General features: G+C 33.5%; 1 protein-coding gene across 4 annotated transcripts in view; it reads right to left on the reverse strand.

The window, feature by feature from the left end:
• Positions 1 to 15,178, reverse strand: part of LOC145941087 (uncharacterized) — a 34,149-nt gene extending 18,971 nt beyond the window's left edge. Inside the window, exons 1-7 of one of the 4 annotated variants that reach the window (XM_083046899.1) lie at positions 14,437 to 15,177; positions 10,714 to 10,942; positions 9,305 to 9,455; positions 7,558 to 7,644; positions 7,041 to 7,124; positions 6,493 to 6,528; positions 5,603 to 5,668 (exon numbers count right to left, since the gene is read on the reverse strand). In XM_083046899.1, the coding sequence (XP_082903025.1) occupies positions 5,603 to 5,668; positions 6,493 to 6,528; positions 7,041 to 7,124; positions 7,558 to 7,644; positions 9,305 to 9,455; positions 10,714 to 10,942; positions 14,437 to 14,758 (975 nt within the window). In that variant the 5' untranslated portion in view covers positions 14,759 to 15,177. Of the gene's footprint in view, positions 1 to 5,602; positions 5,669 to 6,492; positions 6,529 to 7,040; positions 7,125 to 7,557; positions 7,645 to 9,304; positions 9,456 to 10,713; positions 10,943 to 11,418; positions 11,492 to 14,436 lie in introns of those variants that run through there. The other 3 variants (XM_083046905.1, XM_083046900.1, XM_083046903.1) reach the window with 3 other exon arrangements.
• Positions 15,179 to 16,517: the final 1,339 nt, after the last annotated feature.

Genomic DNA, 16,517 nt, shown 5'->3' on the forward strand with positions numbered 1-16,517 from the left:
TCTCCATCGTCGCCATTCATCCACAACCGCTCCTCCTCCTTTCTCGACGTTAAATGAGGGCCTTTCATAGTGCAATTGTCGCGGCGCAATAATTTGCAATCGCGAAAACGCCATCACTTTCGTGCAGCAATCGCGTGCTCTTTTTTTCTCCTTCATCACGAAATAAAAAAAGAATCGTGACCGAAAAAGGCGTAGACGACACAAATCACAGTCTACTAGCTTATTAGAACAAATCCGCGATGCATCCATTATCGATATTAGAAATCTTAGATAGAAAATTCAGCAGAGAGTATTATTTTTTACCGTGGAAAATTTCTTAAGAAATTAATAAATTTTATTTCTTAAGAAATTTATAAATTTTATAATGCGCGCCAATTAATATAAATTGGTAATAAAGTACGTACGCGCTAAACGTATGCAAAAAGTTACTACAATACGCAACAAATAAAATCTAAATATATTAGTGCTATTTTGTTAAAAAAAAAAATGATAAGTTATCGATAATTTAAAGAATCATTTACTCACACTCTTTTCCATTCAATTTTCCAAAAGATCGTTATTTCCGATAATATATAATTCCAATAAATTATAGTGTAAAGTATACGTTTTTCTAAATATTAGATTATTTCAGCGAATAATTTTGATATGTAATAAATTTATATCCAATTTTTTTTTTAATTTTAGACATTTATAGCAATCAATTAAGATCATATTTGACAAGTAGGCGATAACTAGATACACCTTAGTCCTTCGTAAGGACTTGTAAGGATTCCTCGGCCTTACTGACATGCTATAAAATAAACCACACAATGTAACAAATGCCAAGCAAATACCAAACTGGCTTAGATTGACAATCTGGTGGGTACGTGTCGCAAATGTCAAGCCGCGATTAGAGGCCATGTAACTTCTATAAATCTCCTGACGAATTATTCAAAATTGTCTCTATAATTTGAACAAAGAGAGAAATATAAAAACGAGGTACGTATACATGTAGTACCCTTCATGTGCACATATGAAGCAAAACAAGGTAAACGATGCACGCGTCACTGTAAATCTTTCGAATAAAATGTTTCATTGCATTGGATTAACAAATTTATGCGTCATTTCATGCATTGCTTGAACGACATAGAATCGCGTGCCATCGTTAATTAAATATTATTTTTATACTTTTAAAAATATTCAATAATAAATATTTTCTTCAAAATTTAATTCATCCTTTGTTCATTATAATATCTCATTCCCTAAATTTAAATAAAAAAATATACTAAAATATAGATATAAATTATATATATATATATATTATATATATAATTATAAATATATATATAACATGTACCTATATAAATATTCACAAATGCCAGCGAAAAATCGTTATATTCTGAATCAAATCTTGTGGCGAAGGAGACATAAATTTACGATAGTAGTTATAAAAAAAAAGAAAAAAGAAGAAGAATCTGATGTATTATTAAGCGCGTGTAATCATTAATCCATTGATCGACAGCAGAACAAGACTGCTCCATTCGTTTTCTACTTGCACAAGTACGCTCGAATGCACCCGAGACATCATCGCTAGCATTACGATGCTTCACGTAATGTCTAGAAAGTCTGTTTAGATACTTCTTAAAAAAAAAGTATCATGAATAAACTATACAACCGATAATCCCGGAGATCAATAACTGTTATAATATTATTATTAATGCATACAATCTGTAATAATTAATATTGTTTCGCGTAATAATTAAAATTGTGGTAAGAGCAATAACACAGTTCAATAGAAAAATATAAAATATATTTGCGTCAAAATAGTGACGCGTTATCAGCGTTGCTTCATCTTTTTTTTTATCTTAAATATATCATCTGCATCTTTATCTTATTGTTAAATAAAAGAAATGTTATTTTCCTCACATCATTTAAGATAATATTTAACAAATTTAGTCTACATCGATGTAAATATATTTTTAGAGAATTTTAAGTATCATATTTGTATAAAATTTTAATTTTTTAAATAATTAACTTTTAAATCATAGCGCTTTTTTAGTTATGAAGATAATAAGCATATATAAGAAGTAGAAAATTATCTATCAGATGATATATTTAACAAATTCTTGATTTTATAAAATAAAAACTTATAATGTTATCTAAAATTCTCTACTTCATCTTTCAAGCTTAAATTTCAAGCAGAACTATCTTCATCTGAAATATATTTACATATATTTTATTTTGATTTCGAGATTATCTAAGCGAAACACTGCACATTATAAATAACAATAAAGATGAATTAACGCGTCTCTCTCTTTCACAAATATTTTAATTAATTTTAAATTTATGACGACTGATGAACGTACGAGTTTCGCCATCTACAGTTGCTAGCTACAACTCTGATCACCTTGTATAATCATAGTCTCAAATCATTTTACCGACATTTCATTGAGAAAATTCATTGAGAGATTTTCATTTCATTGACAAAAACGTTTCTTTATTAATATTTTCAATTACCGCGATCACATTAGATAGTATATATATATATCTAGATCAAGAGTATTCATAGTTTCTCTATAGAAAATGTAAAGTTGTATAATAACAGAGAAAATATGCGACAAAAAGCATCTTTGAAAAAGGCATCTTCTCCCCTCATTTCAATTAATGATTATTTCTAAATTGTTGACTGCTGCTTTAAAAAAAAAGAGAGAAGAATCCTCAAAGATGATTCTGTCTAACAGTTTTTCTGTCAACTAATTAGCTTCATTCTAATCGATCGAATACTAGCAGCGTTTATTACTCAACACGTTACGCTTTGCAAACAAATGATAAAAGATTTAAAGATTACGCACACTTTATAAATCTTGATTGATATAAATCTTTCTCGCAATTAAATTTAAAAAAAAAACCAAAAATATGAAGTATCACCTTCTCTTACGTTTATTTAAATTTTACTGCAAATAATGAACGATAATTCCTCGTAGAAATTAAACAATGTATGTGAAAGATAAATAAAATACCTCATATCGATATTATTTATTAATTAAGAAATAAAAATCGATTTCAAATTGATAAATGATGGCATTAAATACCTTCGATCTATGTCATTAATACGTTTCTATCGGGTAGCAAATTTTTTTCTGGAATACAAGAAATTTACATCATATCCTGTCAATCTGTCCGTGTCCATCGATCTGCCAACGATGACAATGAAAGCGAGCCAACAAACCAACAGCAGCAGGCGAGACCGAACGTTCGGCCTGTTGATCTGTGCACAGACCACGGGCCAAGTAACAGTAAACTTTGTATCCGCGCCCCTTCCTACCTCACGTCTCTCGCTTCTATATACTTGTTCCTATACATTTACTATCGAAACATTGTTCGCGTCCCTTTCTCTTGCATCTTTTGATATATTCTATTGTCTTCTCATTTCCATCTCTTATACATCGTCGTTAGATCAATTTGTGACCAATATGAAATGTATGCGACTGTAATGTTTATTGTAGTGATTTAAGATTTTCTGATGTTAAATTTGTTTTTTGTTCACATTTTCACTGCAAGCCAATCTATTTAAATTTTAATTCGAATCTTGATTTTTATGCGAGTTTAGTGCTTATTTTTAATAGATATATATTTTTTAAGTCGCGAAAAGAAAAGAAAGAGAGAATGGCATTTTTATGCTATTTTATTGCGATTCTCGAATTTCATGTAAAATGATGATTATTTAATAATTATTTTAATGATAGATATGTTACTTTCAAAAAACTTGGCATTTAAAATTTAATTGATCGATAAATTCTAAAATCGCATATAAGGAAAAATTTTTTGCCAACAATTTAATTGCTCGTTATAATGAACTTTTTCTTAGAAAAAAAAAACTAACTTTTTAACAACTTTACAACAATGCAGCGTTAGCAAATGAAGCTAAAATAGAGCGCGAGGCGTGTTTTTCATAGCTCGAAAACTGAGTCAGTGATGACAACGGAGAACGTGATTTTGCGAAGAGCGACTCGGGACAATACAAACCGAGTATATTGTTTTAAACAGTTGTCGTCCGTCATCAAGTCCGTAATAATAGCCACCGACGAAGATTCATCACCGAGATGGAAATAATGGTGGTGCAGGCAACGTACGAGAGAGTAGTCGAAACAAACGCGATAGAATACCGTAAAAGGGACACACATTCCCATGTCGGTTCCCTTCCCTATTTCTTTTCGCTCTCTCACAAAGTCCTTCCCATCTTCATTGTCTTATATTTTATAAAACGTTCGCTCTTGTGTGACGACAGATCCGCAAACGTGTCACGATCCAAAAATATCTCCCGTTAGACGATGATAAACTCGGGGATTTATATAGATACATATATATATATCAGAATACAATCCCCTCTTATTCCCCCTTATTCATTGCGCGTTTGGTCATTTTTTTTGTTCTTTAAAAAATGAATAAAAATAAATTTGCTTCTTCACATTGGAAAATAAAATCTTTTGAAGAGAGTTGTATATCAATAGTAAAATGATATTAATATTGTAATAAACGTGATTATTAATTATTCAATCCTAATTATCTTATTAGTTATTAATTATTATTAATATACATAATAATTTACGGTTCAAATTAATTTTCGCAAACAGGGCAACATTAACCATTTCATTGTAATTTTGATGTAACAATGTTACCTAAGATATAACAACCAATTTTTACTATCGATATACGAAAAGGAGTTTTATAAAAATTGCAGAAATGTAGTTTTCATATATTGACTATAAAATTATCATACTCTGATCGTTTAAAAAACGATATGGAGAATTTTCATAAATTATATGACACGTATTCATTTCAAGTAAAAATAACAATAATAAAATGTATAATTACATTTTAAAAAATATCATAGAGAACATTTTATACGCGTAATACAATAACGATAGGTCCAATCTGATTTTATAGAAGCGCGGACAATGAAAGAAATATATTAATGCAGCCACGAAGAGCACAAAAAAAATATAAAAAAGAGCTTTCTATTAATAGTTTCTCATTTCAGATGGACCCACATCTTTGTTCTTTGTAACGCGATTACGACCGTGAAAGCGCGCACTCCTATCTTTCCCAGAATTTTAATAACTATATATGACGCGTGTTCCGGTTCTCTAAGCCGCGCATTATTTTTTTTAACGACAGACTTTAACGGAGACGTCCTATGTATTCAACGTGTTGAACAAAAGTATCAGTAGACACAATTTCGCGCGTATGCGCGGATGTTACAGCTTTTTTCGGTCGAGCGATGACCTTAAAAAATTCCCGTTACAAGACGAGTGCACCCGCATCCGAGGTGATAATGCGACTCGACTGTGAGTCATATCTCGCAATCAACGCAAGCGATTGTTCTCACGTTTTCGATTCGTTGGCAATGCATACACAAAATATTATCCCATGCGGTAAAAGAAATTGACGGCTCTTTATCGGATTCGCCATCTGTTGCAGAAATTCGGTTGATTTCTCGATTACCGATTAATTTAAGTCTCATTAGTCCGAGGAATGCTTTTTCTTTTCTTTTTTTTTTATAACGTACAGTGAGGCGAAAACGATAGAGAAATACAAAGGAATACTTCTTTCGTGTACTCACCTTTGCCTGCTGACAGTCCTCCGCGCTGTTCCTCTCTCCATGCTTGTCAAACACGGCAAAGCGATTCTAAAAAAAGAGAACGAAGCTCTAATTATTCACTATGATATCACAATGGGAATATCGTATGTTAAAGCGAAGCGTGTTTCATTCGATCCCGATGAGTAATGTCAGCGAGTTAATCTCGATACCGCGAGCGAATCATAAAATGCGCCTCGAATTTCTGAGCGAGATACCAGTAAATTATTCACGGATTATTTTATGAGCTGAAATATATGTATGTATGCGTGTACTTTTACCGCGCGCGAGAGACTATAAGCGCGAATGTTGTGACGTTGTGACGTAAGGAATGAAAGTCGATGACAGACTGTCACCGCGGCGGCGAGATTGCGATTTTTTGGCGAACGGAGAAAGTTCACAGGGAAGAAGTAGCGAGAGAGGAGATGGCACTACTCTTCCATCTCTTACCCCGATTCTGGTCCTTAAGGTTGACACGATCGAAGACACGAGCAATACCCGATTAAGAATCTTCCGCACCGATTTTGGGCGACTTGCGGCATCGCGGTTCATGTTGACAGAAATTACACACTACTTGTCACTCGCGCGTGTCTTCCCACCGCGATAAATCGCTATAGCGATACGTCATAATTAAAAAAAAAGAAAAAAAGGACTGAAGGATATCGAGATAAGTAGTGCGAATATATACGGGCGATATGCAACGCAATCGCCGACGATATCGAGGGCGATATATATTGGCACTCTAACTAGCACTATCGTAACGCACGAGGCGATACTAGTCCACGATGGATCGAAACTGCGCTCGACGCGCGCACTAACGCGCCGATACCGCGAGGAAAAAGCACGCTCTCGCGCTATACTATACTTTATCTCACCTCGGTGGTTTCCTGCTGATACCGCTCGCCAGCAGCCTGAAACGCAAAAGCGAAACGTGACGTCACTTATACACACCGAGCGTATATACAACATATTAGAAAAATGGGTGAAACGCGCGGTAATTATGCGCATCGGGGCTATCACTGCGCGAAGTGCTTTCTGTCTTTATTAAAGAGCGCCGACTTTCTTTCGCGCCATTCGTCGCCGGACCAAAAAAATAATCAAGTTTCTTCGTCAAGCTTTATAATTTGACAAATAATAAGAGAAATGTGCAATTAGGTAACTAACACAAATAGCATTAAATATATAATCATAATAATAAGTTAAGAAGGATTTTGTAATTTATAGTAAATGATGGAACTCTCGATAATAGTGACAGAAAATTTCTTTTTACAAAATGACTGAACGCAAAGAAATTTTTTTTAAGTAAAAGATTTGCCCGACAAAAAAACAATCCAGCTGTATATATCTGCCGTTCAAGAGATCAACAAGTCGGCGAAGATTGTGACTTGCGCTTTTGATCTAACGAATTAATCTAGATACTTACAGGCACTATACTGGCCGTATCTGGCGAGGTCGCGGAGGCTAGTTGGTTCCGGTTCTCTATGACCGTCTTGATTTGTTCGAGTACCTGCAAACAAATCACGTGTAAGCGATCAATAGTTACACACGTGTTGTTATACGCGACCGTGTCATTTGTCAAAATTATAATTTGACAAATGTATAAGTTCGAGAAAAAGATGCGAAATCTATTTTTTTATTATCTTTCTGATGAACGGAAAATTTCCGCCGTATATTGAAAAACGAAAATCTTCTTTTTTTAATATATTTAGTATTTCTTTGTTTTATGTGTTTAGCATATATACGTATAAAACACATTATTATTTTAGTGCTCTATCAAAGGTAGAAAATATGTTTTTGACAAAAAAAATACGACGATAAAGATTGTTATGCGTCTAGCGCGTGAAATGTTTATCGTTAAAAGCGTCCGAGAGCAGCCGCGGGTTTTACGAGCATCGATTTACGTGTTTTAAAAAGTATGTTAAAAGCTTCCGCGAATTTACCCGCAGGGATATCCGGTGCCTTTGTGCAGCGTGATGATTGCACTCCTTGTGTTCGATAATCTCGTTACTCTTCCTAGCCTGTCTCCGCTGGAAAAAGAAAACGTTCGTAAAATGAAACTGAGTTTTGCATGCCAAGATTTTCCACGAAACGTGAAAACTATTCGAGAAGACTTTCCACACAAGTATTAGGACGGAACGTGCTCATCTCATTTTTTTTCTCTCGAAAATAGAAAGGATCGTCCTACATTTCGTGGCATTCTGATACGAGTCATCCGATAATTATCGATTGCAATAATTGCAATAATTGAAATAATTGCAGTTGAGATGCGTCCGAGATGTAATTCTCGCCGATACTAATCGAAGCATAAGATATATAATTTGTCGGAATATATAATTTCGAAATAGAATTTATCTTATAATATAAATTATATATATACTTTCCAGAATCGAATTAATACTTGTATCACGAAGATGTACATCAGATAAATTGTAATCATCATCGAGAAATGAAATATAATTTGCCGATATATAAGAGGTTTGAAGAATACAAAATAGAATTTAATTAAATTAATAAATTACATTTCGCAAAATAGAATCAACATTTGTTATATACGAATAGATCTATAAATCAGATATATTTCTTATATAAAAACCATTCCTATTATTAGTATACAAAAATTAATAATATTTTAAGGTAACTATTATATGATAAACGATATGTGCTACATCGAATACATAAAAAAACAGGAAAAAAGTTAATAATCCTCATTCACGCAAACGGAATATCAAATGGAGGAAAGTAACGGTGTGCGCGATGAGAGAAAGAACAAGAAAAAGTAATTCGCACGCTCATTCGAAGAAACGCGAAATGTCGAGTTAATTAGCCTCGTTAGTCAATTATATATCCGCGCGGCGTGTTGTCATTTTTATGCAACTCCGCGATAACGGTGATTGATCTACCTATATACGTACATGTGCGTACCGTATTCGCGCTCCTGAAAAAATCAGAAGACAAGTCACGAGTCAATCGTGGACATGTGTAATCGCGTAATTCGATTCGCGCGTGCTTAGAATGCGCGACTCTCCCGAGATGTCAGCGAGATGAGACAAGAGAAAGAGAGAAGCATCGTCGTTTTTGCGGCTGTTCACGCTTCACGCGGTAGCGAACACGACTCGCGAATCTCCGTGTATGTACACACGCTCGTGTATATAATTCGCGGATATGTAAATGATACTAGAAAATACATACTCTCCCGTGCACTTGCATCACAATTAATGAGCTCTTAAAATTATTCGCGTTGTCGCGAGTTTCACTAGCTGACGGAAAGGAAAACTTTACGAGTCTCTCCTCGTGTATTCCTTATGTCCTTATGTGAATGATTAAGATTGAATGTAACTTTTAAGTATAAATTAATCTATCAATGCTCAAATAATCGCTTTAATTTTTTATAACAACTGTGAAATCTGTAATTGCGCTATTGCAACATAAATAATGTAAACTTAAAAATTGATTTAAAATTTGGAAAAATCGTAACATCCTTTTTTCCCATTTTGTCTTAATTTTTGCGAGGATTTAAAAAATTTTATTTTTAATATTTTTCTAAAAAAGATATTTATTTCACACGTTTCGCTTTAAATAATTTACTGGTCTCTGTGAGATATGTACCAGTTCCTTGAGAAATACGCTCTAAAAGCAACTCGACAATATTACATCTGTGACATCTGAATACGAGAATAAAGTACTGACCTCGAGTGTCGTCAAGCTGGCCAGCGAGGAAAGAGGCCGAGTACAAGGAACTTCTCCCGGGAAAACGCTATCATGCGACACTGACAACTTGCCGGCGCCTCCTCGTAACTTGACGAAGTTATCCTCCATTCCTCCTCTCCGGAGAAATGCGCTAAAAGTTCAACAAAATATATAAAGTTTTATTTAACATTATTTATATATGAAAATAAAAATTTATTTTAAAGTATTATTTTAAATTAAATTAGAGAGATTTGCACACCGATGAAACATATAAAAAATGTGTACAAATATTTCAAATTTAATATAAATAAAATGTAAAATCAATCTAAAAGGAGTCTGAAATACAAAGACATAATAATAATTAAAGATATAATCATAAGATATATTTCATATCTTTCTATATGCGGCAACTATTACTCTACATTGATCGAGAAAACCGAGAAAACAGACGTGACATTTAGCATAAAATTTATTCGTTGTCACTAATATTTAATTAAAACAATGAGTGATTTACCAAGTAACACGAATCAACAATGACAGATAATTGTATTTATGTGAAGTTTTAAACGCTTAAGTTCTATATCATTTGAACAAAAGCAAACCGTGTCATCATCGTATAATATTCAGATACAATATATATCGCGCAACGGAAATTATATAGCTGTACATAAGACGCACTTTCATATTAAGACGTACTATTACGTAAACTACGAAGTATTATGAAGTACTAAAGCTAAAAATAAAAACGGGACAAGAAAATGAGGTCAAAAGATCGTAAATTAATGATGAACCGAACTACGATTCGATTTGTATTGCGAGAAGAGCATAAAATTATTTTTTCTTTTAAAGAGAGAGACGAGATTATTATTTGATTATTACTATATTATACACCATCTTTTAAAAAAAATATTTTTATATAAGAGAAATAAATTAGAGTACATAAAAAGTATTAAAATAAATAGATTAAAAAGAAAAGTTTCGTATATTAAAAAAGATATATCAATAATTATTATTATCAACAGAAACATAATATCTTATAACTAATGCAAGTTCTAATACTTTTGTGTGTATAAGATTACAGCCTAATATATTGTTAGTTTAATTTTCAAACTTAGATAAAGAATATTGCACTCTTGACAGTTTCTCTATTTTAAATTTTACAATTGAAATATAAGCTGATTAATTAATTACTCTCAGTAATTAATGTTTGTTGACATGACTATATTTTCATTATACCTATGTTTGTCAAAATTATTTTCAAAGATGACAATTAACACAAAATTAACAAAATAGACACCGTTGCATTGAAATGTTCATATACACGTAATATTGATGTATACATTGACAATCTAGGGTTAAATACGTTCTAAACAACTACTCTGCTGAGGTCGAAAGAAGATGTTTCTTACCTTTCCCGGTCGCAGACGTCGGTGAGGAGCTCGCTGGCGCTTCTGCTCCGAGCTTCCTCGGGGCGTCCTGCAGGATGTCTCATCGTGATCTCCTCCCGCGGGAGGCGCGCCAATTCCGCATCTCGATCACTTGAATTGGAAACGAGATGCGCGTCGGCAGCACCACGACTCTTTCGCCGAAAAATCTTTCGGAGACCACGTAGGGGATGAAAACGGCGCTTCTTTGGTTCTGCAAACAGAAAACATTCGCAAAAAAATTACATAACTTAAAATTCGTGCAATTATAATATATATTAATATTTTTTATTTTATTAAAAAAATTTAAGAATCACATTTAGTTATTAAATACTGAGAGCCGATAAAAATATTTCTTAATATATATTAATATATTAGATTAATATATTAATATATGTATAATAATAATAAATAATAATTCTATATTATATTAATATATATATAATATATACTAATTTAATGTACAATTTACTAATTTTTATAATTATATTAAATTTAATATACATTATAGAAATATATTTGAAATTAATTGTGTAGACGAATAATAAAGTAACTTAGCATCCGCGCGCGTTAAAAGGTATTAAATCGCAACACTTGCGTATTACATATTATAATCTATATCTGCATTATTATTTTAATCAAGATTGACAATTTCATGATTCTTACGAGATGCGACCGAGCAATATTTACCGAGAAAGTCTTCGAGCGACTCGAGAGAAGGCATCCTTTCACAGGTATGCTGGAAATTTGGAATTCACATATTCCATTCACACTATACACACTTGACTGACCTTATGAATTTGATAATGCATGCGATATACATGCATGAAAACGGTGTCATGACGTGACATATCATCATGACGATAAGATTAGAAACTCAATCCTTGATAACTCGACCGACTTATCACGAGCTGGGAGAGCCTCTCCTTATAAGGTATGGGCCTAGCGTCGCGCCAATGTAAACCTCTCTCTTTCTCTAATGACTTTCTCCTATACATATATATATATAATATATACCCCTCCACCATTCTTACCAGTCTCCATCCTTATTTCTCACGAGCAGACTAACTTTATCACTTGACGTGACGCATCCGCCGATAGTTTTCGAGAGAGCCACGACATCTTTGACGTTAATACACGGATTTGAGATTCTTTAGCAAGTACATGGGTAGATTCTCTCGACGAAATACGTAACAGGTATCAGAAAATTAAATGCAATCGCCGTTTAAAAATATCTGTGCCGCATTTTATGCAGATTATGCGGATTAAACCAGCATTAAATGGATAACAAATGCTCGAATAAAATATGCAATTACAGCAAAGTTAAATAACTAAATGTATAATAAATACTGATATAGAGAAATCATGAGGAACTGATATAAAAGAAAATAAATGAATGAAAATGATAGAGTAAATGAAAAAAGTAATGATGAAAAAAATTACCGCTTCGCAAAATTATGAAGACAATTGTACAAAAGTATGACCCGTAATGTTTCCGTGTAATAAATTATGATAGTATCTTTATGATAATAAAATATAAACGATCTTATTAAAATTATGAATATACAATTTTAATGTATTTATGATACCATCTCTTCTTATGATTAATATTTGTTAACTTTTAAAGAATCAAATAAATCCTGAACATTATTTAACTTTATACACTATATATAATAATATATGAAAAGAACAATCAATATTTAAAGTCGATCTATTCCAATCTATTATTGCGCATCCAATTTTAAAGCGTGATGATGTCCTTAAAGTCGATCTACCACAATCTTATTTTGATACCATATAATGCTGCTACTTAAAGTCGATCTACGTACATCTCTCGATGAAATATCAGCTTTAACGAGACAAGAGGGGAGAAGAATAAATGCTTGATCGGAAGTGATCTTTACTGTGTACTTGACACTTTCTATACGACTGCACTTTACACGCTTCAGCGACAGCTTTGACATCGTTGAAGCGCGAAAAAAAAAAAAATAATGCTACACCCGAGTCGCTCGTTCACAGCAGCCTGTCACACATAACGAGAACAGTCTATTTGTGCGATATCGAGGATTAATGCAACATGTCTCGAAGATATTCCTGTCATCTAAAAATACTACACGTAGAAAAACGGTGGATTCTCATGAGAACAAAATTATTCGACAGATAATTTATATTACAAAAATTAGAATTCTTTACATGTTATAAATATGTCAAATAGTTGAGTTATACAAAGCATTTTTTAAAAAATTAAGATTTTTATTAGATCAGATAAAATAAAACTTTGTTTTTCTTATTAATATATCCGATAGATTTTTCTCTAATCAATATTTAATATGCAGCAGTAAATGAAATTTTTACGAGAAAGATTAGGTTTAAATTCTCTCAAAAGTTAGTGTATTAAAACACAAGGATTTCGATCAAGATAAACATTAAATGATTGAGAATTCAAATTTGTCTTCGCTCTTTGTATTCTAGATTAAGAAATTAGCTCCCGAGTTAATTTCTCCGATTTTTCGGAGCTTTGCAATTTACCGAGAATTAATTAAATCATAGAGATTTGTTGGTCTGACCCGGAAATTCATCCGTAATGACACATAACACACGGACATCTTCCGAACAAAATGGTGCCACCGAGCACCTGCACTGTAGAAAAAAAAAAATCATATGATTCGTCGCCTGTCACAATCATAACTACCATCGTTGTTTTAATCTTTGCCCGTTCTTAATTAAACGTACACGCTTCTTTACTACCGTTAACGACGTCCTCGATTACTATTTCTTTGCTCGAGATACGAGGACATCCTCGCGCCGGAAATATATAATATAACAAGTTACAAATTATATCGAACGAGATGCCAACTTGCAAAATTATTGGATCGAAATTTATAATTTTTCTTCCAAAGTTAATTCCTCTCTATAACGCGTGTAAAATGTAAATAAAATATATATTAAATAACATATATAAAACTAATAAAACCGTAATTATATATATGTAAGAGAGAGTAGCGAATACTATTCAACGTTAAAAAAACAATTTTATTTTCAAATGCAGGATTTTTATAGGATATCGTCTAAGCTCCGCGTGGAAAACGTGACAAATCCGTATATGTTTTATCACATATTCCTCGTTTATTTTAATACACGTCTCGAAAATATAATATGCGTCTCGATTTCGAATAAAGGCGACGCCGAGAGAATCCGATTCTCAAGAAAGAAAAACAATTTTTCTTGCAGCTCGTCTAAGACTGTCGCCTCAAGCGTCGTATTTAGACTATCTTCTGGAATCCAACAGAAATGCAGTTCCCAGAGAATTCTTTCCCCTTAATAATGCGACAGATGATCGGAAAATACGCTCGGTAATCATTTAATTTTATTAATATATTTTATTCTATTAAAAAAAAATATTGTGCATGTATATTCCATTATTAACAGCACTAAGCGTTATCGCAATATCATCAATAAATAATGTTAGTATATCAATCATTTACAAAGTTGGGAATCACAAAGAAAATAAAAATAATAAGACGCCTCGCAATTTTCTAATATCATTAGAATTATATACGAAAATTATGTATTTATTATATGTAATATTGTGATGTATTTATATTATATTCTATAATTAAATCGATAATTCCTAAAACTTTATCCAGACTAATTTCCAGCATATAAATACATAACGTTAAAGTATGACGAGAGTTCTCTAGTACTGACCTTTGGGCGCAGGATCGATGCTGTGCTGGACTGCCGGGAACTCGCCGAAAGCGCGATGCTGCTGCTGCTGATGGTGATGATGATGATGATAATGATGGTGCGGATGGTGGTTCTGAGGGGGTGGCGAGGCCTCCCTTACGCAACCCATCAGGCTGAGGGCACCGCCGACGCCTCCACCGCTGGAGGCGGTGCTCGTCGACATTGTCCTACTGCTCTGAAACACCCCGAAGAGCCAAGCTGCAGCGTAGGACTCTCTCGCGCGATGGTACCACGCCGAGAAAAACCAGTTTTCCGATCTTTTCCAGCTCTTCCAGCCATCCATCTTTCCTCAAGATCTCGTCTCGAGATCGCGGACGTAATAAATAGATGGGTAGATAGATAGACAGATATTTAATGCGCGATAAAAAAAATATTTAGTTTTTTTTCCAGTTCTCTTGCCGCCTCTTTTGCGTGCGAATGGAATCAGAGGACAAAGGTGCTGTCTTGATGCGACCAGGCACAATTCGGGGAGATATTGATTTGGAATCAGCTGACCTTACTTTCGTCTCTCGCGCGGCGACCTTGCGCAACTTAATTCGATGTGAATGATACCCCGCGCGGTTAGCATGCTATAATTTATTTTTACGACGATTGAATATATTGTACGTGTCTCTAGAGGAAAGTAAAATAGTTGGATTCTAATAATTTTTCAACGTGAGAAGATACACGTAAAAAGAACTTGTCATTGTAAATTATTTCGAAAGAATTCTAAACGCGCGAGATAGATATTACATTTTTACATTTAGTTTTATATGATAGGAATTACAATTATTAATTATTACAGTGTAATTAAGCGTTGTTTAATTCAGATTATTTGAAGTTTTTGTTATCAATTTTATTTATTTTAATTTATTACAATATTTATTAGCATTCATTAGCGGTTTAAAATATTAATTAAAATTATTATTGTGTGTGTATTTTTTATTCTACACATACTTTTATTTCATTTATTTCCTCCACTGACCACGGATTAATATAATTATCATCACACAAAATATAAGGAGAAAAACGCAGAAAACGTCACTTGGAGGACACAATTATACGCGTGCACTATTCGCAGAGATAAAGTTCGCACCCGAGAATTTTTCCCGAAAACAAATCGCGCGTTGGGACACAAGTGGAAAGGAACACACGGAAGGAACTCCTCGTGCGGAATGTCGCCTTTAACGAATCGTGGACGGGAAAAAGAACGAAAGGACGCAGAATGCTTCAAACGCGTCGCCGCATTCTGTCATCTCTCTGTCTTTCTCTGTCTCCTTTTTTCTCACTCTCTCACACGTCTAACTCTAATACCCAATTCTCAGTCCCTCTTCGTATGTCGACAGACTAGCATCCTCACTCTTCTAGGCAATAGGGGTCAGGAGAGACGGTCGCCATGGTAACTACATCCCGCGAGGGGCTTCGATGTAGCGTTGCATCGATTGCACCCTCTCGTGCGCGCAAACGCGACCCTGACCTTCGCACAGCTGACGATGACGACGGACCGGGAGAACGTAGGGAAGCCCGCCGAGAATTAGTGCTGCCGGTTCTTATTAAGGTATGTCGTCGGATATTAACGCGGCGTTAAAGTGCGTCAAATAAAGTGCGATGTCGAAAATCTATGCGCGTCAAACAATTGCGGAATTCACTCCGGGATTTTTTAAATTTCTTTCTTAAATTTGGAGAAAATAAAATAAAAGCTCTGACGTAGAATTTTAAAATACTGCACCACATCGTAAAGAAATTTGGTAGCACGAAAATCGCGATAAGTTTATTAAGCAGTAATTATTTTTTCGATTACTTTTTACTTTATGATATAAATAATTATTTTTCACGAAATTATTAGAAATCTTACACTTTTGTAATAAATTGTAAAAGAATTGCATAAAAGGGCATCGACATCGTTTTTTAACATTCCGTTAATTTATTGCATCAATCATAATTAAGAGCATAATTATTTTCTGATTAATGACTGAAATGATACATTAAGTTACGACCGATATAATTATTTCCGCTCCGCTTAGTTCCTTAATTATGATTATTGATTACTCAATAACTGTAAA

The sequence above is a fragment of the Prenolepis imparis genome, unplaced genomic scaffold (assembly GCF_030444845.1).
Source record: "Prenolepis imparis isolate NDT839.2.m4 unplaced genomic scaffold, iyPreImpa1.0 SCAF_9, whole genome shotgun sequence".
Taxonomy (NCBI): domain Eukaryota; kingdom Metazoa; phylum Arthropoda; class Insecta; order Hymenoptera; family Formicidae; genus Prenolepis; species Prenolepis imparis.